This window comes from Crotalus tigris, unplaced genomic scaffold (assembly GCF_016545835.1).
Source record: "Crotalus tigris isolate CLP2741 ecotype Arizona unplaced genomic scaffold, ASM1654583v1 scf7180000018826.840336, whole genome shotgun sequence".
Taxonomy (NCBI): Eukaryota; Metazoa; Chordata; class Lepidosauria; order Squamata; family Viperidae; genus Crotalus; species Crotalus tigris.
In genome coordinates this window covers 249,717-276,494 of record NW_024097216.1, presented here as the reverse complement: position 1 = coordinate 276,494, position 26,778 = coordinate 249,717, and the positions used below count along the sequence as shown (strand labels likewise).

General features: G+C 36.1%; 2 protein-coding genes across 4 annotated transcripts in view; one reads left to right on the top strand and one right to left on the bottom strand.

Moving 5' to 3' along the window:
- Positions 1-12,227, bottom strand: part of USP33 (ubiquitin specific peptidase 33) — a 35,285-nt gene extending 23,058 nt beyond the window's left edge. For both annotated transcript variants that reach the window (XM_039356650.1, XM_039356651.1), the window contains exons 1-7: positions 11,919-12,227; positions 6,771-6,892; positions 6,290-6,343; positions 3,440-3,502; positions 1,770-1,922; positions 761-863; positions 327-396 (exon numbers count right to left, since the gene is read on the bottom strand). In XM_039356650.1, coding sequence (XP_039212584.1) covers positions 327-396; positions 761-863; positions 1,770-1,922; positions 3,440-3,502; positions 6,290-6,343; positions 6,771-6,851 — 524 coding nt within the window. In that variant the 5' untranslated portion in view covers positions 6,852-6,892; positions 11,919-12,227. The remainder of the gene's footprint in view (positions 1-326; positions 397-760; positions 864-1,769; positions 1,923-3,439; positions 3,503-6,289; positions 6,344-6,770; positions 6,893-11,918) is intronic.
- Positions 12,228-12,269: 42 nt separating this feature from the next.
- Positions 12,270-26,778, top strand: part of MIGA1 (mitoguardin 1) — a 38,985-nt gene continuing 24,476 nt past the window's right edge. The window contains exons 1-10 of one of the 2 annotated variants that reach the window (XM_039356669.1): positions 12,270-12,346; positions 13,534-13,774; positions 13,887-13,964; positions 16,489-16,583; positions 17,617-17,749; positions 21,734-21,911; positions 22,910-23,046; positions 23,394-23,520; positions 24,704-24,840; positions 25,530-25,653. In XM_039356669.1, the coding sequence (XP_039212603.1) occupies positions 17,651-17,749; positions 21,734-21,911; positions 22,910-23,046; positions 23,394-23,520; positions 24,704-24,840; positions 25,530-25,653 (802 nt within the window). In that variant the 5' untranslated portion in view covers positions 12,270-12,346; positions 13,534-13,774; positions 13,887-13,964; positions 16,489-16,583; positions 17,617-17,650. Of the gene's footprint in view, positions 12,347-12,976; positions 13,775-13,886; positions 13,965-16,488; positions 16,584-17,616; positions 17,750-21,733; positions 21,912-22,909; positions 23,047-23,393; positions 23,521-24,703; positions 24,841-25,529; positions 25,654-26,778 lie in introns of those variants that run through there. The other variant, XM_039356670.1, reaches the window with a different exon arrangement.

The following is a 26,778-nucleotide window of genomic DNA, read 5'->3' as shown; positions in this document are numbered from 1 at the left end:
GATTTCAGGTTCTTTTATTTATCCATGAAACAGGAAGTAACTAAAAACCTATGTTCTTACAAATTTCCAAGGAGAAAAATCTTTCCAAAAATTTTGTTTCCTGTTCATGAAAATCTTCAGAAGCTGGAAAATGTACAGCTAGAAACTTTTAATATAGATTAAAATGTATTTATTCATTTATTAAATGTATATGCTGCCAATCCCATCAATAAGTAACTCTCTTACATGACTACTTATTTATCTTTTATCTTTTCCTTAGATTTGTGACTGAAATTTCTGGCTAAAGGAAAGGAAAACACTAACAGTTTTATATTCATTTTTTTTACCAGTTTGAAAGTGCTTGTAAAGCTGCATTCATGTAGCAGGTGTTTCCAATATTTCTCAAGCCCGTCAAACCTGTATATAAGAAACACTGCTTAGCAAGCCAATTAAAAAGTTACAGTGTGTACAGGATATAAATAAGTCTTCATTCTGTAGAAATTTAGAATCCGCTTTTTTTATAGTATTTACAGAATTTCTGAGTATTTTTTATCCTGAAAACAATGTTTCTATAATGCTATCATACAGAAATCTGCATATATGACAATGTGTGACATTTGCCATCTAACTACATTCCCATTTTTAGGCTATGTTCCCATGAGAAACCAAGCACATCCTAGCAACAGAACATTTTTGTTAACTCTTAAAAATCAATTAATTTCAATTATATTATTAACTTGTTCATTTAATAATAGTCATGTGAATTACCCTATTGTATTACCTCTAGCCTTTAATTCATCTTCTTCATCAACTTGTACATCTAGGTCATCAAATGTTGCAATTAAAGGAATTTTCAGTGTAGGGATACTAGGTAGCTTAATATCCTTAATGAAAGATTAAAAAAAGCAAATTCTAAGTAGCGTTCTTCAAAAACATTATGACTTTTCTTTTTCTTTTTCCTAAAGAAGGTATTTATATCAATTTCCAGCATATTTTTTCCATACAAAGCCAAAAGTTTAATGATGTATAATATCATAATTTCACTGAATAATATAACGTGGCTAAAAGAAACTCTCATGTAGGAACATAAATCTGCCACAACATACTGTCTGGCAATAGAAATGGTTTCATCTGCTTTACAGAATAGCTGCATATTATAAATTAATGATGCAATAGCTTTGATGTAATATTTTGGGATATTTCTTAGTTCTGTTATCAGATAGATCATAGTTTAAATAAATATTGTGCACATAAATAAACACAGTCTATTCACAGAAGGAATTGAGGCATGTATAGTACAAAAAACATGCAGTAAGCTAGAACTATTTTATTACTTTTAAGCATATTTCTACATAAATATATCTAAATCAGATATTCTTCTCTTGTCAATCTGCAGGTCTTAATATTAATTTTTTAATACTCTCCAAAAAAATCCTTGGTGAGGAGCTGTTTGGATACAAAGCCACAACACAAACATAACTTATATAAAAATAGCTATATTACTGTCTCAATTATAAATACTGATACATATTTTGATTTTCAAGGAAATCACCTATGATTGCAAAAATAGTTATATTTTGTTAATGTTTATATTATAGCATTTATAAGCACAATTCTTTTGTAAAGGCATACATTTCTCATATTAAAGCTTCTTTTAAAATATTTTTCTTCATGCTATCAGACAGAAGAATAAAACTCTCCTTTCCTAGTTACAATATTACAAATCCCAACAGGAATAGCAAGAAATGTTATTTCCCTATAAAATCCTAGTAGAATTCATGTGTGATTACCTGTATGATATGTTCAGGACCAGGGGAAGATAACCGTACATTTTGTAAGGAAGAATGAGTTCTTAGCTTTCTATCCAGAAACACTTCTTTGCTGCATGCGTAACACCAGACACGAAGTGTTGTAAGATTAACTGTTAAACAGTGCTTTGTTTCCTAGAAAACAAAATACTAATAAATGAGATTTTTTTTATTATGGTCAATACCAATATGAAGTACACAGTATAACTCACTCTCTCTCTGTACTGTACATATACTGTATACACATTCAGACACAGTCTAAATCAATCCACTGCAGCTTTATTAATGATTATAGACTCTAATTGTCCCTACTTTGGTCCTATGCTTTTAGTATACAGATTTTTTTTACTTTCCAATCGAGAGTCTAAGAGTGAGTGAATGAGTGGTTGTAAATTAGCCAATTTGCTTCTTTAAGAGACAATTAAAACCTGGGATTCTCTGCTCCTGATATAGCATTTCAAATACTAACTCATATATTTACCCACCCACCACCATTATTGCCTTATAATTTGTACTTTATATAATCTTTAGCAGATCATGCACAAAGGAAAATGAGGGAGAGAGATGGTTAAGTCCACATATATTAAAAGTGAACAGTTTCAAGGGAATATCATACCAAACAAAATAACAGCAAATCTCCTAGCCCTGTATAATTATTAGTATCTTTTCCATGGAACAGAGCATTTCTTGTTCAGATTAATGTTGTCTAGAGCAGAGGTCCCCAACCTTTTGGGTACCAGGGACCGGTTACGTGGAGAGAGGTTTTTCCACACACCGGAGGGGGTGTGATTTTGTGTGCTGCCTGCATCCTCTGGATGGGGCTTTGTTTGTGCGGCCTGGTTGCTGGCATGCCGTGGCCTAGTACTGGTCCACGGACCGGGGGTTGGGGACCCCTGGTTTAGAGTGTGTTTCCCTTGCTTCAAGAATCTCAAGTACTGCAAAATAATGCAGTTTTACTGGTTCAGAATTGAAATGGTGTTTTGTAATCATTTCTCTTCCAACATCAAGTTTCTACATAATGCCCCCTTTAGTAGAAATGTTTTGGGAATTACAAGTTCAATCATAACATGTTGTAATTTTCATAAACATTTATCAAACAAACACATTTTACTTCATTGCATACTGTGAACATTAGTAGCTATTCACTTAGTTATCATATTACTAACAAAAGTATCAAAATATTGGCAAACAATATACACGTCAAATAGTTTAATACTTAAAAGCAGCTTACAAAGATTATATTTTACCTGTTCCATATACCTTATTCAGTGTTCAGAATAAACATTATCAATATCAATTTAGATGACTATGATTTTAATTAACCATTCTTGAACAATTAAATAATTCAGAATTACAACTTGTTTTCATTTCCTTAGTTTGTCTAATATTTTCATATTTTTATATGCTTGTTTTCAATTTTTTTTGCTCACTGAATTCCTCAGAAAAATAGTATATAAATTACTGAATAAATTATACATAATTGAATTATTCGGGGATTCCAACATAAAGCTATTCAAATTTCTGTTAATCATGCATATAAATAAATCATTAGAAAAATGTGGTAGGACAGAATGCTATGTGTAACCACAGAACACCAAGAAATTCTGAACTGTGAAGATTGTATAAACTGTCAGATGAATATGAAAACATACCTCTGAATGTATGGTGCTATGATCTATATGTGACTCCCCACAACCAACATAGGAGCATCTATTCTGTTAAACCAAACAAAGTAAGCATTAACAAGATGCAATCCATTACAATAATAAACACCTAAACCCACTGCAGGTTTCATAGGAAATGGAAATCATCATCATCATCATCATCATCATCATCATCATCATCATCATCATCATCATCATGTTGGAAGATCATCAAGTCCAGCCCCCTGTTCAGGCATGAAACCCTACACCCGTGGTGGCGAACCTATGGCATGCGTGCCACAGGTGGCACGCAGAGCCCTCTCTGTGGGCACACAGGCCTTCAGCTGGGTTTTATAAAACCTTTTTGCTTTCGGCCTCCACCGCCGTGTGAAAAAAAAAGTTCAACCAATCAATCAATTTCAACTTCTCTTGGGAAAAAAAAAGATCTCGCAAAGTTGGAATTGATTGATTGAACTTTTTAGTCCCACCCAGTCTGCTGTTACCACCGCAACCATGCCCACCCAATGGGCCACTCCCACCTGGCATCCAACGATACATAAGTGGGTTTTGGGTTGCAGTTTGGGCACTCGGTCTCTAAAAGGTTCTCCATCACTGCCCTACACCATAGAAAATAACTACTACAGTGGTTCTCAACCTTTTTAATGCCGTGACCCCCAACTGGTCGTAAGTCGAGGACTACTCAACCAGTCGTAAGTCGAGGACTACTCAACTGGTGCAGCACCGTTTGCAGAATGGGACTTTTGGCGGGCTCAGCAGGGTAGAGACAACCTGGACAATTCCTATTGGCTTTTGAAAGCCAATAGAATTAGACTATTCAAGAGAGTCTATTCTATTGGCTTTCAAAAGCCAATAGAATAAAAGGGAGTAGCACAGCTAAGGAAAAGGGGGAAAAAATGGCGGACTGTGTTGTTTGGCGACCCCTGTGAAATAGTTGTTCGACCCCAAATGGGGTCCCGACCCACAGGTTGAGAACCCCTGAACTACTAGAATCACCTTAAAAATAGAACAATGATAGTGCCAAAGAAAGCCTTTGAAGAGGCATGGTGAATAAGATTGTGGAAAAATATTTATGGAAAGGACCAAAATAGTCATACTTGATATTAACAAATCTGTTATGCAACCTTTTGGAACCATTTTAATTAATTCACAGCAAAGCATTTTCTATTTACGTTTCCATAAATAATTATCCATTTTAACAGTACAAAAAATTACAAAACCAGAAGTGAAATGCTATTCCCTTCAATCACCATATAAAGGAATTTATATTCTGTTAAAAGGATTTGTATTTATTTTAGAAGCTGAATGTAAAACCTACAAATTAATGTTTTGCTCTTGTAATAAACAATCCAGCTGTTTATTTTATTTTTAGATTCAGTACAGCATCATACAGAAACTACAACTGAATTGTTTGGGGAGACTCTCTGTAATAAAATTAAATATCTTGCCTAGAATGATGTTTTTGTTTTAAACAATACCTGTTTTGACAACTGTTGCACCAATTAAACAGTGGCAGAAGGATATATCTAGATTTGTGTGTCAGGAAAAAACACGAGTTAAATATATTTCAAGATGCAAAGGAAAGGAAAATGGGGTCTACCTATTTTAAAATTATATTCTGCAGCTTGCTTTTATTTTGTAGTTTACAGCTTGTATTTTGGATTGGATAAAAGAGGGGTGTTGCTGAGAAATAGAAGACTTAAGAGTTAGAAGAATGCATGGTTATTTGTGGTACAATAAAATTAAGGTTAATGTAAATTTTAAAAATCATTATGTTAGATGTGCCATATTGAGAATAGACCCAAACACAGATTGTGCTCCGAAACATTTCTATGGCTCTCAGCACAAGAAGCATTTTATAGACAAGGAATAATAGGCAAACACAAATAGCTAACTTATCGTGAGATACAGGCAGTCCTTGACTTAAGACTGGTCGCTTAACACCCTATTCAATAGGCACCCTATTCAACAATTAGTCTTATATGGCCAAACTTTATCCGTAACCCTATAATTACTTGAACCAAAATATATATTATAAAAAGGTTTCATAACATTACATAATGATCTTTAACATCGACCAATGCTTTCCAAATGCAATTCATTTATCTGATTAAAGATAAATGACTATGATAACATAGAAAGCTTATGTTTATAAGCATGGTTAAAAATTATATCTCCCTGGAAAGTTGTTATGCAATTGAATAGTTAACAAAAACATAAAGAATGAAATGCATCAATTTATTTGAATTGATATAAATTCTTAGTATAATGTTAAATTATTATAAGGAAGTTTATATGCATGTTACACTAAATTCTTCTGATTAAAAGAATTAAGAGTTAAAATATAAAGTGACTTCAGTAAGAAAACGTAGGCACATGTTAAAAAGTTTTTCATATGCCATTCCATTTATGTAGCAAACTATTTTTTCACAAAAGAGACTTTATAAAACTATATGGTTCTCCTCAATTATCTTAAAAATGTTCTCTGGAACAATGTAATAGGAACTTAACATACATTTCATCCCACATTTCCAATAAAAATAGAAAGTTAACCTGTGTACTGTGGTTCGACTGTTAGAGCACTAGATTTGATTGCCAACTTTGCAAATGCTAAGCAGAGCTCAAAAATGGATTTGAAATGTAGCCCTCATTAAGAAAACAATATACAATTTGCATACAATCACATCATCCAGAAATTTCAAAGAATCCTAGTTATGACTAGAGATAAATCACAGTCATTGATGAATAAATAGTGGTTGCAGAGTTAATGCCTGGCAAAGCTGCATTTTCAGAAAGAGAAACTCTTAGTCATTGCATATTATATATGTTAATTCTGCTTACCTCTAAGCATGCCCACAGATTTGGTCCTTTTACCTTGCAGTCTTGACAAGTCCCCTATAAAAACAACAAGGAATCAGGCAGTTAGTTAATAAAATTAGCTAATATGGAACAAAAAAGAGAAACTCTATTATTATACTGGAAATACTAAATACTTATTGCATAACAACTTAAAAACTATTATTTTAAAATAGATGCTTATTTTGATTTTTCAAGTATTGCATGTACAAATTATGTTACTAAAATATTATGACATTTTTGGTTTCAAAATCTTTTATTAATGTACATTACGTCTAGTCCATAAATACATGGTATGTACATTCTCCACTTAATAAATTAAGTAAAACTTCATGACTTCTTCCCAATCATTAATTTAATAACACCTTAACAACTAACACACACTGACCTTACTTAAATGACAAAGATGAGAATTTAAGAATGAAGCAAAGATGAATACAACAAAAAGATTATAACAGAAACTCACATGAGATTTGTGTATCAAGTCTTCTTTGGTTATCTCACCAACAGATTCCAAATGTGAGCAATCATTGTTTTGGTGTGGCATTTTAATTGCAGTCACGTTCAAGTATTTATAAACAATATCGTCTACATATCAAGAACAAAATACTATTATAGTATTATGAAATGTAACTGTATAACAAACAATATGCAGCAAAGTTTATTAAAAATGAAAAAGATTATATATTTTTATATCATTTATATTAACATTATGGAATGAATATAGAATAATGCAAAAAAAAAAAAGAATGGACAATTGAAAACTAAAGCTATGAAAAGCACTGAAAAGGGGCAGACTATATTAGTACAAATGAATCATTCCTCCAAATATGGCTGCTTCATAAACTGTCATCAGCCATATGTGCCTATGTAACCTAGCAAAAGTATTTTTGTGCATGCCCATGGGAACAACTTTCAAAGCAGTTTTGTCAGTCTTTCAAAGGATATGGGTACTATAATGCTTTCAGAAGGAGTGCCAGCAAGCTTTGCAAAGATTCCCTTTCAAATACTATTTTTGTAAGAAATGCTTTTGATACACAATTAAAATAAATCAAATGCTTGCTTTACAGTAGGACTTGTTTTATAATATCCTGGTACTTGTTAGTATATCTAAATCAAATTTGGAAAACACTTAATAAGAAAAACTGTGAATATACTCTATGTAAGAACCATGGTGGTGCAGTGGTTAGAATGCAGTACTGCAAGCTAACTCACTGCTCAATCCAGGAGTTCGATTCTGAACAGCTCAACAGCCTTCCATCCTTCCGAAATCGGTAAAATGAGGACTGAGATTGTTGGGGGCAATATGCTGACTCTGTAAACTGCTGTAACTACAGAGTGCTATAAAGCATTATGAACCACTAAATAAATAAATCTATAAATAAATCTAAGTGCTATTGCCATTGCTATGTAATACAACATAAACATTGATTCCAAATCACAATGATGCCAAAATGATGAAACATGCACTGTGACATCACAATATAAGCTTCACCTTAATTTGCACCATGACATTGCAGAACAAGCATGTAAAGCACAGAATTCATGTTGCAATGTACATTTCATCCCTTGTTCCTCCCTTGCATGGATGACTATAATTCAATATAGTATTTATTTATTTTTCACATTTCTATGTAATTGGTGATTCCTTTTATGTTTTGTAGAGTTCACAACCCAATATAAAACATTAAATGCTAATTTGTAATTCTATAACATTAGTGACATGGAGAGACTTTGCTTTTAGAACTTAGCACACACAGTTGCCTTTTTTTCAGATCAGAAGATGAGTTTTATTACTAGAAGATTAACTAGATTTAAGTTTTAACCTTCATGACAATTCTTGATCTTGTAATGGAGGAAAATATTCAATAGCATCACCCATTGGAATTTCTTGCCAAAACCTCAAAAAAACATTTAAATGCAATATGCAGTTAAACATACTGTTGGAAAAAATATTTGATTCCTTTGATTGCAGGGTTAAATAAGTTTTATTGTTAAAAAATATACCCATATACCCAGGTTAGCCTTGGGTTTACATTATCCTTGTTCTTCTCACTTCTCCTTTAGCTGAGCTAAACCATACAATAAGAAGCTATTTTCCAGTGTTTTTAAAGTAGTGGTTATACTTCACAACAGAACAAATGATATTATGTAAAAAAGAACGGACAATATAGTGTTTTGAATTAAGTATACAACTAGCATGTTGGTGTATTCTTGAAATCTTGTCTATTTGAAATAAAGGCTTTCAACTGGTTACTGTGGTCATTTTGCACAGCATTTCATCAGAGTTATTCTAATTTTCTATATTCTTGACTTCATATGGGCAGAGTACTTGATGTAACTAATGTTGAAGTCACCTCTGGAGATGGGTGGCACATAAATCCAAAAAACAAACTAGCTAGGGCAACATATCCTATTATTTTGGAATTCCTTTTAGTCTATTGTATAAATTTCAAAGACATGGATTAGACACTAACTGGGTTATCGCTTGCCGCCTATTCTTTGGACCTTTGCCCATCCTGGCTATTGTGGGAAGTAGGGTGGATGGATGCATGGATCTAAGAAATAGCAAGAGGGGGGATTTATCAATAGTTTTGAAGAAGGGTGTACTACTTGGGAAAAACCCATTCCCAGATCCAAAGAATTTAGATAACTATTGTCCATTCTCCAACCTTCCTTTTTAGGAAAGGTTATTGAGATAGCAGTAGTAGACTAAAGTCATAGTACCTTAGAAGAAATGAATTATTTGGACTTTTTTCAATTAGGGTTCATACCTGAATATATGGAATGATGTGTGGGAAAGACTTTGGGAGACGGACATAGAGATACTGTCAAGGGAACAATTAGATAAGAAATAGCAAAGCCCACTACTGGATAATAGGCAGGGCAAGAGACTCAGCAGAGATACTCCCTGGTTTCTCAGTAGTAAAAAATCTGGGTGGAGAATTGTACTTTCAGACTAGCAAGATTCTGTCAATGCAGCTTTACAATGTAGTAAAACGGCTCACATATTCATAAATTCTGAGCAATAGGTATATAACACAAAGTCTACAGGCCCTGAACTAATTGCCCATTGGCTGTTTGTAGCTCTCTAAACAAATGGCGTTATGTTATAAAGGCCTTTGCGGCTTGATATCTGAAGGAACACTTCCTTGGAATTGACCTGACTAACTGGATTCTTTGGAAAGGAGCTAATTATAAGTCCCACACATTTCCAGGATGAAGTGGGGAGAGAGCGTGAAGTTAGAAGACTCTGCTTTTCTGTTTTGGAATAACCTTATAATAGAGATCAGACTGGCCATCACCTTGTTAACCTTCAGAAAAATGTTCAAAGATTGAGTTGTTTCAGAGGACATTCTTTTAATTTAAGAACTGTACCATATTTTATTTATTTTTCTTTCTGTCTTCTCATGTGTTTTGTTAATATTATTTTTATGTTATTTAGCTATTCTTTCATTTTTTCCCCTAAGGAAGCTGTTAACAGTATTAGATTGGGACAGGATATAATGTTAATAAATAAATATCAGCATGTTTCCATGCAAGCCCTATTAAAAATAGCAATTTGTGGATAACTCATTTTTTTTCTAATTCACTATCTCCAAAGTTGTGGCCAGGGGAAACTTTGCCCAGCTACACTGGTATGTCAATCATGATTTTACTTGGAACAGAAAGATTTGCCTATGGTAGGTTGCACCTTCATCACTATGACTAGTACAATATGTTCTATACGGGGCTGCTTTTAAATACCATGGTGAATCTTTAGTTGGTGCAAAATGCATGGCCTGAATGCTAGGGCACATATTGCATATATTTTGTGGATCCTGTTTCCTATCTGCTTTCAAGTACAATTTAAAATGGTGGTTTTAACCTATAAAACCCTTTAAGATTTGGCATTGGGTTACTTTGGACCACTCATCTCTGCACTGGAATCAATCCAACCATTTTGATCATGCCAAGAGAAACAGCAAGTTGTCCTCCATTTTTCGGAAATTAGACAGCCAAGATTCAGAACTGTAGTTTTTCTGTTGTTGGACTGGCCCTCTAGAATGATCTCCTACAAGTGCATTTTGTTCCAACTACAGTTGCCTTCTAGAAGCTTCTCAAAATGTAGGGCATTTGGGGGATGAGACCTGATGTTATCTGAAATGTAGGTGCATTTATTTTTTATTGTTCTTTAATTTTTTTGCTATTCTTCTTTATATTGTGAGTGTCAAATAGTATATATAGAATTGCAGCAAGAAGTAAATGTCATACATTAATAAACAACAGATGGTTTCAACAACTGCTTTACTCTTCCTGTTTTTAAGCAAATTATATTTATTCTTTTCTTTTTTTCAAAACCATAACCCTTACCTCTAATGCAATGTGAAAAATTAATATATTCAATATGAGAATAATTTGTAATTTTTTTCATGAATATTTTCATGGCTTTTTTTAAACATGTGGCTAACCCTATTTATATACTGTATGTTCAGAGATATATTTATAAGGAAGGACCCTTTGTGCAATATTAATTGTAACTTTGAAAAAACGAAAGCAGAATCAACAGCTGAGATAAATAAGCATTAAGATGGGTTCAGAAAATAAAATATTTTCTGATGACTGTTATCTAATCCATTTATTTTTTCTTTCTATTCTTCCCCAAGAGTGCAGTATCATAAAAGAAAGAATTTCACAACAACTCAACTCTTTATATGCCTAGTCAACTGTGTTAAGTCAAAGCATTTCAAGATATCAATTATCCAAAGCAATAACAATAAGTTTAGTGCTATAATCTATGATACTTGGATTTTCATTTCATTCTTGGAGAATTAAAAAAATGCATGTACGCTGTGCTGCAGTGTATTCTGCTGATTGATCTTTTTGCAGTAAAACTGCTGCCCCAGCATTACTGCAAGCTGCAGCTGAGTTGTCTTCCATCCCTATATTTAATTGTGTTCTGCATTACAGAACAGATTTCCCAACTGTTTATTAAATGAAGTGGCAGCATTAAATGAAGCAATACACTGACCTAAAGTTAATCCTCTAATTTCCCTCTCCTGTTCTCACCAACAAATATATAGTTTATCCCACAGGTTTGAGATACCTGTACTTTCTTTTTTTTTCAGGTTAGTGGAAATAAAAAAAACGTATTTTAAAATAGCACTGCCTTATGAAATAGAACATATTTGTATTTTCATTCCCTGAAGTCTTACAGCCATTCTTCCTGTATAAAGCAGTAAATGGCTCAGTGTATCTTCGAGTTTCATAAATTAAGCATTATTCAGCTATATTACGGTTCCAAAAATAATCTCATTTATCTCTGGATCTAAGGCGGGCATCTCTCCTTCAGAATTTATTTTTTTAAACTTAGGAAAATATCTGGACCCCAGGGGGAATGCCTCCCTCAAGGAGAAGCATCGTTCTCTTTAGAAACGCAGAGGCTTCATCCAGGAAGGGACTCTGCACATGTTCAGAGGCTGTATTCGGCTTCAAAAGCACCGGCCTCATATCTTTTAGATCTACAAAGCGGTCCTGAACTAGATTCCAGACTTGAGCTATGGTTCAGAGAAAGAGAGAGAAAGCTGGGAAGAGCCTAAAACTGGTTCCTGAAGGAAGAAAACGGACTTCTTACCGGCAGCAGAAGGTAAACTCGTCCCCTGAATACACCCCTCAAGGTCCTGAGGGCAAGGAGTGGAATTTCATCCGAAAACCTCAAGGTTTTCCTTACATCCTTAACGGTTTCTCCCTCTCAAAGCCACCGCTCCTTCTCTTCTTCGTCCTTCTCCTCACCCGTATCCTAAGACTATTCCAGGAACACTAAACGCGTCCCAGAGGCCTGGAGGAGGAAGACGAGGAGATGCCCCGATTTCCTTCGCTTTTCCCCCCTTTTTTCCAGCGGGCTCCCGAACGCCGGCGCCTCTCAACTCTCCTGAGCCCCGCAACAAAGATGGCGTCGCTGGCTCTAGGGGGCTGGAGTAGAAGGCTAGAGTGCCCAAAGCAAAGATGGCGGCGGTGGAATTTCTCAGCCGGCGCGCGGTCCCGGAGGTGACAAAATCGCAGGTAGGAGCGCGCCTGCGCTGAAAGCTGACGGTAGGAATCGGTAGATCCCTTGTGCAAGGAAAGGAGGAGGCTAGCTTCGGAAGGCCGGCCTTTCAATAAGCCGGTTCTCAGAGACGTTTACGCAGAGAGCCTTGCTTTTTATTCGGTTTGATTTCCTTTGATCTCGGAAACACATTTCTGCCTGTGTTTTCCCTTCAACGAAGTACTGCCTCATAGATATAGAAAAATTTAGAACCAAAGTTCTGGATGTCTTCAGGTTTTTGGCTGCCACCCCAAAGTTAACCTGCCATGGGGCGCGTTTAGCCCAGGGGAGCCTCTATCTTAGTTGTAATTTCCAATTAAAAAGAAATAGCATTACTGGATCTGGACTGCAAAATCCGGATACCAGAGGAAGGCAGGATCGAGTTAGAATTTTTCTGAATGTCTTTTCTACTATCTAGTGGTCGTCAGAATATTTGCAGCAAGGATCCGATAGCCCAGTGTTTCTCAACCTTGACAATTTTAAGGCATGTGGACTTCAACTCCCAGAATTCCACAGCCAGCATTGCTGGCTGTGGAATTCTGGGAGTTGAAGTCCACATGCCTTAAAATTGTCAAGGTTGAGAAACACTACCGGATAGCCCTAAAAATGGGTTTGCTGCGATCTTATTCTGACTCCCCTTGTGCCATTTCTCCACTTCATAATAACTAATCGCAAATCAATGGAGCACTTCTAGCATGTTACTTTTTAACATTGACTTTGCAGTGTTAAACTACACTGTAATTTTAACACTTAAACTACAATTCTTAATTTAAACTACAGTTCTCAACTAATTTAAGATCAATATCCATTGACCTACAATGGTACTTTATTCTATGCATTCAATCTATTCTGTATCATGATCGCTAATATTAAACATAGTTGCATATAAGTTTCCTAATATGGAAACAGTTATTCTGTTTAATTTTTTTTAATTTAATGCAGACTTAGTGCCATCTTAATTCCTATTATGTACAGTTCTTGAAAAAGGGAATCCAGTACTTAATTCAAACTAAATTAAACATCCCCTATCATTATAGCGTAGATATTACTTGGCAGAATAGCCATCAAGTCTTTGGAAAAGATATTCAGATGTTGTAATGTGTCTATATCTATAATAATCAGAAATGTTCAAGTCACAATATTCCCTGTGATATTCTTAATGAAGCAAAAGTTGTACTTTGAAGAAGGATAGGAAGAGTATTGAAGCTTTTGAACTTTGATGTTGGAGAAGACTCCTGAAAATACCAAGAGAAACATGGATCATCAAACAGATCGACCCAAAGTTCATTTGAAAAAGAAACGGCGAGGCTTAAATTTTCATACTCTGGACATATTATGCAAAGAACTGGAGAAGGCTCTAATAATGGAAATGATGGAAAGAAAGAAGAGAAGAAAACAGCAGCAAGGTAGATGGACTTGATTACAGTGGCGAGGGTTTCTTTATATGAAATGCAAAATTCTGGATGACCATAGGATAATAGTAAAGAATGTTTTCCACATCTCTTTTCTACCATCTAGTGCAGGGATGGCAAACCTTTTTGAGACTGAGTGCCCAAACTGCAACCCAAAACCCACTTATGCATCGTCGAGTGCCAGGTGGGTGTGGCCCATTCGCTGGGTGTGGCCAATTGGATGGGCATGGCCAATTGGGTGGGCGTGGCTGCAGTGGTAACGGAAGACTGGGTGGGACTAAAAAGTTCAATCAATCAATTCCAACTTTGCAAGATCTTTTTTTTTCCCATGAGAAGTTGAAATTCACTGATTGAACCTTTTTTTTTTTTTTTGCACATGGCGGAGGCCTAAAGCGAAAAGATTTTATGAAACCCAGCTGAAGGCCTAGGACTCGGGTGACAGTGCGCGTGCCCACAGAGAGGGTTCTGAGTGCCTCCTCTGGCACCCGTGCCATAGGTTCGCCACCACTGATCTAGTGGTTACTAGCTTTTTGGAACCAAAATTTGGTAATCCAAAGAAAAACTCCACCGCGTTCAATAGAGACAAAACTGATTTAAAGTGTATAAAATTGAAAGTGGCAAGATATTTGAGCAGTGGAGACTGGAATTTCTGCAAATACATCTTCAACTCTGATATTTGTAGAAAAATAGAAAAGCATAGTGCCTTATATCTAAGCAAAATCCTATAGACAAGAGGAACAAAAAAGGGTCATGTACAAGTTGCTGCATCAACAGAGGGATAGTACAGGTAACCCTCGATTTACAACAGTTCATTTAGTGACTGAAGTTACAATGGCATTAAAAAAAGTGACATGACTTATGACTGTTTTTCACACTTATGACTGTTGTGACATCAAAATTCAGATTCTTGACAATTGACTCATATCCCAGGCCATGTGATCACCTTTTGCAATCTTCTGCAAAGCCAATGGGGAAGCCAGATTCATATAACAATTATGTTACTTAATAACTAATGATGTACTTAAAAGCTATGGCAAAAGGGTCATGAAATGGGACAAAATTCTCTTAACAAGTGTCTTGAGTAGCAACAGAAATTTTGGGCTCAGTTGTGGTTTTAAGTCAAGGACTACCTGTATTAAGATTACATAAGGTGATAATACCACTTTATACTGCACTGATAAGACCACACTTGGAATACTGCATCCAGTTCTGCTAACAATACCAAAAATAATAATAATAAAAAAAAATGCTGAGACTCTAGAGTGTAGAGAAAAGCCACAAAGATGATAACGGACCTGGGAGCTAAGCTATATGATGAAAAGTTGAAGGAACTAATTACGTCTAGTCTAATGAAGAGAAGGACTAGTTTTCCAATACTTGAAGGGCTGTCACAAAGAAGACAGGGTCAACCTTTTTTCCAAAACACTTGAGAACAGGACAAAAAGTAATGGGTGGAAGATTATTAAAGAGAGATCTAACCTAGAATTGAGAAATTTCCTGACAGTGAGGACAATTCATCAGTGGAAAAGCTTTCCTCCAGAAGTTGCAGGTACTCCTTCGTTGGATATTTTCAAAAAGAGGTTGGACAACCATTTGTCTAGAATGGTATAGGGCAGGGATAGGCAATCTTGGCTCTTTTATGACTCTTGGACTTCAACTCCCAGAATTCCTGAGCCAGCATGGCTGGCTCAGGAACTCTGGGAGTTGAAGTCCACGAGTCATAAAAGAGCCAAAGATGCCTACCCCTGGTATAGGGTCTCCTGCTTGAGTAGGGGGTTGGGCTAGAAGACCTCCAAGGTCTCTTCCAAACTCTTTTTCTATGTTCTATGAGTGCAGCACATGTGAAAGAAAATATATGTGAATGTGTCCATCCTGAAGATACCTTATACACTACATTTTGGCCACTTCTTTAGTAAAATTAAGCATCCCTATAAGTAACAATTGATACATCTAAAAGATATTAGTGATCAAAGACCAACTTAACTCAGAGCTATGTTCAGGTCTAAAATTTATTTTGATTAAGAAAATGAAGTTTCAGAAAACAGGAATCTCAAATGGAGGATCTTAAGGTCTCCCATGAGAAATAAATAAATGCAAAAGAAAGACCTAAATTTAGTGTGCTACATCTAATTGGCTCTAGTCTGGAAAAGGAAGTTAACCACAACTCTTTGCCCCTCTTACGTTCTACCTTCAGAGGTAAATCAGTGCCTTACAGACTAAATGGAGAGTTCAGAAACAGTAATATGATAGCAATAATAATAAAGGCAGTAATACAAAGACAATAATACTATGGGAATAGAAAGAAAAATACATTGGTTTTAAAACTCCATTATCTTAATCAGTGTAATGACAAATATAGCTTTTTTAAAACCATAGCTCTGTGTCTTACTTCTATGTTACAGAGTCATTCTTCTGAGAATAACAACCTCTATTTTGTTCCAATCTAAGCTGTATCCTCTTAAGAAAAAATACCTCTTGCAAAACATATCTCAGGTTGAGACAAGAATGAATCCAATCCAGTCCCTGAATTCATGTCACCATCTCCTCCTGCAATCCTTTTTAACATAAGGATGATGTGTTGGGTCTTATACATCTAATATTCAATATTTACGGAGACCACTAATCAAATTCTTATCCAGGAGTCACGTTGCTCTACATTTCTATCTCTATGGTTTCTCTATTTGCCTGCATCTTCGTCTTCCTAACAGCTCCATCAGAAACTGCTAGCAAGAGCAAGGACTGGTGCAAAGGAGAAACAAGGAGTGCATCGTCTAAAGCTGAACTGGCTGACATACCTGCAGAGGTAACTGACAGAAGTCCTTCCAATTTAATGAGTTTATTATGCTTTTTTTTAAGCGATGGCAAAAGATTGATTTCCTCTGTATAAGAAGAGCTGCCCATCTCACTCAAACAGGACAGAGAAGTCTTCAGTCTAGCAGATGATGAAGATATCGTGGTCAATGTACTGGGTTTTTAGAAAATTATAAGGTCCTGTCATCCATAGCCACAATTTCATATTTTCATCATCCCAAGCATCCATTATCTTGTTTATCACCCTGGACTCGAGGGACACCTCTGCTAACCCATGGGGATATAATTATACAGGTCTTTGAAATAAGCAACGGAGTCTTTCAAGATTCTTTGCTCTTCCTGTCTCAGCCATTTATATATATAAAAAACCTCATGCTTTTCAATACAGTTGTAGAAGTAACAAGAGCTAAATTTCCTGTTAATTCTAAATGTTCATTTGTAGTTTAGGAGTTGTATCTCCTCTGGCAATTAGATCAATAGATTTAGCAGTGCAACATCACCAAGGAAAGTTAGTGCGTGCATATCTCAGTTGTGCAGAAATATTGTTTGGTCTAATATATCTTTGTGTCTTTAAGATAATTAAAATCTTTATGTGAAGGTGTTTTGGAAGTTAAAAAATACATTACAAGCTCATGAATATTTCTAATTGATGAGTGTAACTGAAATCATATATTTTTCAAGAATAATCTGCTTTCCTTCTGTGACAGGAATTTTGCCTCTCAGATTTTAACTGTTGGTTTAGAATACAACCTTTAATTTACTCAGAATTCCATTGAGTTAAATGGAGCTTATTCCTGGGCGTGTTGGCTATAGAAAGGCAGTTAGAATTAGTCATTACTGAAAAGCTCAAACATTGTGCTCTCCGCAACAGTCAGGGTGTATTACTGCATGCAGTTTTCTTTATGGTACCCTTAGACTGAAACCAACCTATTGAAGGAATATATCAATAGTTCAATATATCAATAGTTCAATATTTATGTCTCTGTGGCAGACTATCTAACCCAGATAATATGATTCTGATTTAGCATTAGTAGATGATGATATAGGAAAGAAGGAGCAATGTCAGAAGACGCTGCTAACGAGACACGTTTGCCTTTGAAGACTACAGCTTTAAGAGTATTTGATCTTCCACTCTCCTGGTATAATTCATTGATACAGGTAATGATTGCATTTGTTGTTCTTTATAGCTCTGTTTCAAATGTCTAGGGGTGCTTTTTAATATATGTCTTTATTTTATTAAAGTAAAGTTTATATGCATAGAAGTATATGTTACTAGTTTGTATTATTATTGCATGGAAAATATGTTCCAATGCTGTCTTGCTAAGAACCACACCCTCCTTCCCTTCTATTCCCTTAGGTTGTTGTTATTGTTGTTGTTGTTGTTGTTGTTATTGCTGAATTTCATGGACTAATAAAATAGATTTTTTTCTGGTTTCTTTCTATAGATTCGATGGTGTTGATATCCTACAGATTTTCTGTTGAGTGTGCCTCGACTGATGCATTGATATGAAACTCTTGAAAGTTGACTTACTTATTGTGGTCTGTGAAATTAGGAATACATTAATTGCAAGGGGTTTTTTTGTTAGAGGGCTACTTGTATTTAAAACAGGTTAGGGCAGGGGTATCAAACTTGTGACGTCACGTGAAGTGTCGTGACCTATCGCAACTTTTTTTCCATTGCTGGCAATGGGGTGGGTGCGGTATCGCCATGACACATTCGGCCTGTGGGCCGGCAGTTTGACACTCCTGGGTTAGGGTAATGATTAAGCTAAAAGAAGAAACAAAGAAAAAAATGAAGTTAATAATTATTTGTTGCAAGTTACACTAAACATGGACTTGCTTGTGAGTTATGCTACAGTGTGGATGAGCAAAGGTTTCTCTGTAAAAATTTTAAATTGAAAAAAAAAGGATATGTCTGCAATCTTATACTTCAAGTATGCAAAATGCAGATTAGAAATATGATTCAGAAAAGGTTTTTTTTTTCAAAACCTGCAAGTAATAAATATTCACAATGCTGTTTCGCAGTCCCAGCACAGCAATAGAATGCTATGTGGGATTATTATTTACATGAATAAATGCTGCTCAGAAGATTGAAAATCCATATTATATCCAGCAGCCTAACTTGCTTTGCAGAACAGATCTTCTTGATCCATAAATTCAGTGTGTATTTATATGTATTTTTGCTGCTGTTTTACTAGAGATCAACCCAATTCTTTTGGGTAATGTCAGGTATGCTTTCCCCTTGGGGTGAGGAGAAAACTAGGAAGAAGGCAAAGCAAAAGAGCTACAAATCCAGCTACATTTTTGGAACTGGTAAACAGAATAAAATGTCACCATTTCATAATTAGCAGTACCCTAACAAAGTTTCTAGTGGTCACATAGCACTAGCAATGGTAGATACTATGATTGATAGATTATGTATTTTGGAGTCCATACCCAGTCTTAATTATGATAAGCACAGATTAGGATGGTCTATCTCCAACCTGAGTTGGGTGAGGTTATTGATTAATATAGCATACTGATGATACTCAGGTATATATCTCTGTCTTGGGTCACCCAAATAATGCCTTAGAGATATTTTCCCAATGCCTGGAGGCTATGCAGATCTGGATGGAGAAGCATTGGCTTTGGCCCTACCCTGACATTGTTATGGGTTTTAGGGCTCTTCTATATCTAGTGATTTTTTTTAATTGATTCTGGATGGGGTAACACAGGGACTAGTTCTTGGAGAGAGGTTTTTCTGCAGACCGGAAGGTGCATGGTTTTGTGTGCTGCCTGCATCCAACAGATGGGGCTTTGCTTGTTTGTGCGGCCTCGTTGCTGGCATACCGCGGCCCGGTACTGATCCATAGACTGGGGGTTAGGGACCTCTGGGGTAACATTATCCCAGACAGAGTTGGTATATAATCTAGGAGACCTCATGAGCTCAAGACTCTTGCTTGAGAGCAAGTAGCAGTGTGGTCAGAAAAGTCTTTATACAATTACATCTTGTGTGTCAGTTGCATCAGTTCCTAGATCAAAAGCTATTGCTCATGGGTCACTTATGCCTTAGTCACTTCCTGACTGGACTATTGAAATGTGCTGTATGTGTGGGCTGCCCTTGAAAACATTTAGAAGCTTTATTTGGTCCAGAATGCAGTAGCATTTGAGGTATTGGATGTTCCACAATATAAAAAATGTAATACCTCTGCTTTGTGAGCTGCGATGGTTTCCCGCAGGCTTTGGAGTACTATTCAAAATGTTAATGTTACCTTTGAAGCCCTACTCGGCATGGGACCAAGTTACTTATGGGACCGTCTTTTTGGCTGTTGATTTCTGCTCATCCCATCAGATTGGGCAGAGTGAGTATGCCCTGGTTCCCATAGGTGAAGCAGTATTATTTGGTGTTTGCTAGGAATTTTGCCATCTTTTTCATGGCACCTGTCTTGTGAAACAACCTTCCCCCTGAGATGATGGACATTCCTGAAGCTGCTGACCTTCGAGAAGGCCAAGAACACCTGGTTATTTCTGTTGGAACTGGGACTATAGTATTAATGGAGCTCTGTTATTGTTGTTATTTGCTATTAAGATTTTTTTAAGAACCTTGACCCTTTTTTCTGTAATATAATGGATTGTGTATTTGATTTGTTTTTATTTTTGATTGATAACCTGAGTGCCTTTGGCAGATGGGCTGCTGTATAGATAGGATAAATAAATACATTTGATTCAATTACGTGTTACCCATATAGTTTTGATCCATTTATTCACTGTACATACCACTAAAAGCTTAACATTGGGAACATTACCAACTTCTATGGATTGACTGATTCCAAATTCTTCTATGTTGTTTCCAGTAGGCAACTTTGAACAACTTATAGGAAAATGTACATTATACTGTATATGATTCATCCCAATTCAGGTACATCTCCCATTCTTGTCTCAGACCCCGAATACATATTTTAAAAGCCATGTTGTAAAAACTTCCACAATACTAGGAGTGAGAGTGCAATTCTTATGTCTAATGAGAGGGCATTCCATAAGAAGGAAGCTCCTGCAGAAAACCCTGGGCTCTCAATCCCTTCTTGTTGCATCTCATGTAGCGTGGGAACTCTCAGTAAGTAATCTCTACATGATAAAACTATGGCTAGAGTACTGAGTGAGGGTTTCCAAATTTTGGATAGTGCACCCCATCTTGATTTTTTTTAGGGAATCTCATCCCTGTCACCTAGGCCAACCCTGCCATTTAAAAAAAACCTCTCAATTCATAATTAAAACCAGAAATTCAGAAAAATATTCATTTTTCCCTTTAATTAAAAATAACAGAAATGTTTTTTCCTGTAGCAGCAAATTAATGAGAATGAATGTAATGTAAAAAGAGCAGAAATAAAACGTATTTACATTCCCACCCATATTCCCACAAGCCACCTTTTCCTTGCAGTCTCTCCACTGCATAAGCACAGATGCACATTGGTGTTGCCTGCCTTCTTCCTGTCTTTCCCTCCATAACATTTATAGTGACTTTCTTCCCTCTTTCCCATTATCCAGCTCACCGTGACTTTCCCCTCAACACCTATCAAACTTCATAGTATTTCTTTTCTTCCCATTCTACCATGGGCTCCATCCACTTCCCAATCTGCCTGCCACACACTGCTGATTTTCATTGTGCCTCCTTTCCTTCCCATCAGCATATTTAGCTATATGGATTTTTGTAGTCCATTAGATCTTCATTGAAAATTGTGGCATTTTTGAATTTCACATTTCTTTTCATGCACAAACACACATTTTGAGGTCCCTGGTAGCAGGGCATGGCATTTGAAATCGACTTTTTGGATTTTCTGGAAGTAATGCAAAGAATAAAACATTTATTTTACCAAAATAACTACAAACAAATGCACTTGTCTCAAATATAATGTTAGTAGAGTAATGTAACTTGCCATACAGTTGGGCAGCAATGTTACTAAAATTATCTGTACACTTTTTAAATTACAGTTTCATTTAAAATATGCTAAGGAATGTGAATTGAGGTTCATATATTGATAGAAGTGCCTACATCATTGGATGCAGAATTCATATTTAACACATGAATGTAACATGCTTATAAAAATATTTTTTGGGTATTTCTGCACAAATGTAATATAACTTTTTTTAACTATTTGTTTTAAGGTTAAAATCTCACCAGGGCTAAAGAAACTATTTGCGATAACAGCAGTAAGTGCCATAACAGTGCTTTTTCTTGCCCATCACTTCAAAAGAAAACGTGGGAAGAAAACCAGGAAAATATCTCCATGGGAATCAGACCATCTGATGTTCGATTATGCAAAAACTTCTGGGTCAGAGAAAAGTAGGCAACATTTTCTCTATGAAAAACTAATGTTCAAAGAGAGTTACTTGATACCTATTTGGAAGTAAGCCTTATTGAAATGAGACTTTCTTTCAATGAATCATCAGAAGTCTATGCTGCATAACTTACAGTTATAGGTAATCCCCGAGTTACGAGCGTTCACTTAACGCTTGTTCAAAGTTACGTGATGAGCGGCCCCTAGTGCTTAAGAGCAACTCCCCAAATTACGAGTATTGCAGCACTACAGTAGTTGTTCGTCCTTACGAGTGACCACAGTGGCTCTGCAACACTCACCTGGATTATTCCCTTCCTCCCCGCCCCCGCCATGGGTCTCCCTAGGCACCAAGCCTTCAGTACTCACCCTGCGTAGATGGAGAATCTTCGCTTTCTTGGCTGCTCCAGGTCTTCGGTATGTTTGCAGAGAATGGAGGCCTAAAATAATGCAAGGTGATGTGAGATCAGTGAAGCGAAATCTCACACTACTGATCTTGCGTGATCTAATGGTTCTTTAGACCTCTGTTCTCTGCAACAGAGAACCAAACAGAAGCCGGTGGACGCTTCGACATGCCTCCAGAAGCTGGACTGGGGCTCTGGAGGCCTGGAAAAGGCCTCTGCCACCTGGATCTATGGCTGCAGAGCGCTTTTGCGTCCCTCTGCAGATGATCTGGGCTCTGGAGGCCTGGAAAAGACCTCTGCCGCCCGGATCCATGACCGTGGAGCAATTTTGCGGCCCCCAAACAGCCTGATCCGAGCTCTGGAGGCCTGGATCAGGCCACGGGGGGGGGGGCAAAAATCACTCCGCGGCCATAGATCTGGGCTCTGGAGGTCTTTTCCAGGTCTCTGGAGCCCAGATCAGACCACGGGAAGGGCACAAAATCGCTCCGCGGCCATAGATCTGGGCTCTGGAGGCTTTTTCTAAAGTCTTTTTTCTTAGTTAATGGAAAAGAAGATGCATGTAAGGTGAATAACATTATTATTCATCCTCTTTACCTCCACAGATTCTAGTTGTTGCAGTAGCAGACAAAATCTAACACTTTCACTGAATTCCATCAAAGAAAAAGATTTTCAATCTTACATCCATGCCAGTGGTGATCTCTTCAATAAATATTCTGGTTCCGTGCAGAGTTTGGCCTCAGTAAGTGTGATCTATTGAGAACTATTGTATGTATTTTAGGAATGAAAAACAGAGGGTTGTTTTCTTTGCTTGAGGAACTCTTTATAAAAAGCAAGTGCTGTATTCACATACTTCTTTTTTTTGAGAAAGCATTTGACTGAAAATAATATATGAATATTTCCAAAGAAATGGTTACTTATTTTCCTAGAATAGAAAAATCAGTTATTATAGGCCCACAATTATTTTTGATTTCCTCATTTTTGTACTTATTTTTCATGAAACCAAAGAGTAAAATGCAACTACTAGAAATAAATTGTTATTTTTCCCTTGGCTTACATGCACATGTTTTTGTTTTTTTTTTAAATTAGGCCCACAGTGCCACCTCTTGTCCTAGTTGTGTTTGTGTGAATTCTAATTCCTGGAATAAAGCAGATGAAGATAATATGAAGCTAGTCAATATTCCAGTAACTACTCCAGAAAATTTATATTTGATGGGTAAATATGTAATATTTATGGTATTATTATTATTAGAAGTATGGTATAAAAAAATAAATAGATTTTAAAGCATTTCACCGTTCAATGCAAAATATATGCTGTTGTAAAGAATACTGTAACTAGTATGCCTTTTTAAATAAAAGATATGGGTGCATTGATTTTTTTTAATAGATGCTGTGTAAAAGTATTAGATGCAGATTCACAAAATGGTTTCTTATTGAATCTCCTAGTATTGATTGAGTGATTATATCCTATCAAGTTAGTGCCCACTCTTAGCAACCATGTAGATGTTGTCCATGATGATCTATCTCTAACTTGACCTTTCAGGTCTTTTAATAGTGTACTCACTGTAACTGAGTCCATCCACCTAACTACTGATTGTTCTCTTTTTTCCTTCCTTCCTTCCTTCCTTCCTTCCTTCCTTCCTTCCTTCCTTCCTTCCTTCCTTCCCTCCTTCCTTCCTTCCTTCCTTCCTCCCTCCCTCCCCCCTCCCTCTCTTTCTTTCTTTCTTTCTTTCTTTCTTTCTTTCTTTCTTTCTTTCTTTCTTTCTTTCTTTCTTTCTTTCTTTCTTTCTTTCTTTCTCCGTTCCCAACATTAGAGATTTCTAATGAGAGCTGGGTACTCACATACTGTCTCTCAAGTAGAATAATATGAACCTTGTCATTTGTGCCTCAGTTGAGAATTCTAGCTTTATTTGTTCTGTGATCCATTTATTTGTTTAATTGGCTGTCTCAGGAATCTTTTCCAACACCAAAATTCAAAAGCATCACGATAGCATTCTTCAAATCCCTGAATTAGTTCAGGATGGATTATTGCACAAAGCAGAAGGTTGAACTCTGTGGTCTGACTATTCTTACTCAGTTTTATACTTCTAAGAATATGAGGGATTTATTCTTAACATTTCAGTATGATGGAAACTAAATCCATCTAATTAACCCTTTTGACTACGCTTGTTGGGGTGTTAAGAGCTGTATTCCAAATACACCTTCAGGAAAATGAATTGGGGAGGAAAAGATAGCTAATTGAATGCAGATCTCTTGTGGGGTTTAGAATTTTGACACACTCTCTCTGGATTTCCTAGCTGGGACATCCAGTACAGTGTGCTTATGGAAGAGTGATTCACACTTGCAGGTAAAACAAAGAAAATGTCTGATATAAGGAAACTTTACCATTTTTTTTTCAGGGATGGAGCTATTTGAAGAAGCACTACAACGATGGGAACAGGCATTGACATTTCGGAACCGACAAGTTGAGGATGAAGCTAGCTGTGGTGCCATCAAGATTGGAGCAGGTGATGCTATTGCAGAAGAACATATAGAGGTAAGAAGATGTCAGCACACACAGCATTTGCTGCTTGTTGGGTAACTTTATGCCGTTATATGAGCACAGGAGGAAGGGATACACTTATTAAAACTGTATGTTCCATTTTCCACTGAACACATTGAGAAAGGCGGATTGTATCTGTAATTTAAATGAATCCTCTCCCAAGAATACTTTGCTTATATTGTTATTCTCCCTCAATACCAAATTATAATATTTGTTATAATTTTAACATCAGAAATATTTTAAAATTTTTATGTGCCAAACCTTGTGTTAATCTGATGATTGCCCATAATGGTTTTGAGGCACTAAAGATAACTATACGTAAAATCAGAGGGAGAAAAAAATAAACTTTTCAAGTGATGTATTTTTACGTATCTTTTGTGTTGTATTACAAACACATTTATTGTCTATGGAACATCTGTGAGCTCAAATGAAAATTTTGTGTGCGTTTTATATTTTTTTCCCCTGTAGGATATATCTAGAAGTAAACATGTTGGTATTGATTAATTTGAGTGGGTAAATAACCTAACTGCTGCTTTATTTAATTCTTCTGACCCTGCTGCTCTTGCATATGGTGTAGCCTAAATAATTAATCACCACAGTAAATTAACCAAATGAGCAAATCATCTCAGCATTTCCATTAGCTGCTTAAAATGTTATTTTATATCTTGTAATTTTTATTTAAGGATATCATTAGTGCAGAGTTTATACATAAGCTTGAACTTTTGCTCCAGAGAGCTTACCGCCTTCAGGAAGAATTTGAAGCCTCTCTTGGAGCATCTGATCCAGCGTCCTTTGCCAATGAGGCTGGTAAGTTTTGTGGGGTTTTTTTGTTTTTAAGTTTCCATGTTTCCTGACACAATGCAGTTCACTTTTTCAACTCTGTGCCTTTCAGATGTCCATGACTGTAACTCTTGTTAGAGATGACCTGTGCTAACTGAGAATTATTATGGTCCAACAAATTGGGAGACCCCTAGTTAGAGACGGCTGAACTAACTATTACACTAGATCAGTGTTTCCCAAACCTGACAATTTTAAGGCATGTGGACTTCAACTCCCAGAATTCCACAGCCAGCGTTGCTGGCTGTGGAATTCTGGGAGTTGAAGTCCACATGCCTTAAAATTGTCAAGTTTGGGAAACACTGCACTAGATAACTAAGGGAATCTGGGGTAATGATAAATTAATTATTTGTATTTTTCTTTCATACCCACAGAGCTGGGTTTATTTCTATAATCATGAAAGTAAGCATCAAAAATATTTGGAGTATTTTTTTAAAATAGATAGCCTTAGCCTTCCCCACCTAATCCCTAGAGATTTTGGCTATTCCCTTATAATCTGTTTTAGTTATATGCCCCTTTCTATTTTTAAAGCTGGTTCTTTTTGTTTTTCATTTTGTCAAAAAGCACTTTATGCAACTATACCAGATTCATTAGGTATCTCCCATCTTTCTTTTTTGTGGTTGGACCTCATTTATTTCATTTTTCAGGATTTATCAACCTTGCTAAATATTGTTTGCCCTCAAGATTTCCATCAGTGGAACTTTTTCCTTTTTAGCTTACTGAAGTCAACTGCATTCAAGTCTAAAATTCTAACCTGACTGCCTTTAGTTTTCCCTGTTTGCAGTATAGTGAATTGTAAAATTACATAATCTCCCAAGGTTCCTACAACTTCTACTGTTTAACCATTTATTCCGTATTAGTATTAATGCTAATGTCATGTGTGTATCTAATATTGCAAACATTTATATACGATTTTCCTAGAAATTAAAGACATCTGATATATTGCCAGGGCTAAATATCTATTTTAACTTTTGGATCTATATCTCTGGCTTCACTCTCACCATATTACAGTATTAATATGATTTTCAAAGCACTTTAATATGGGAAATCTGCTGTTTCACTAGATGATATGTTTTCAGTAATCTTTTCCCCCCC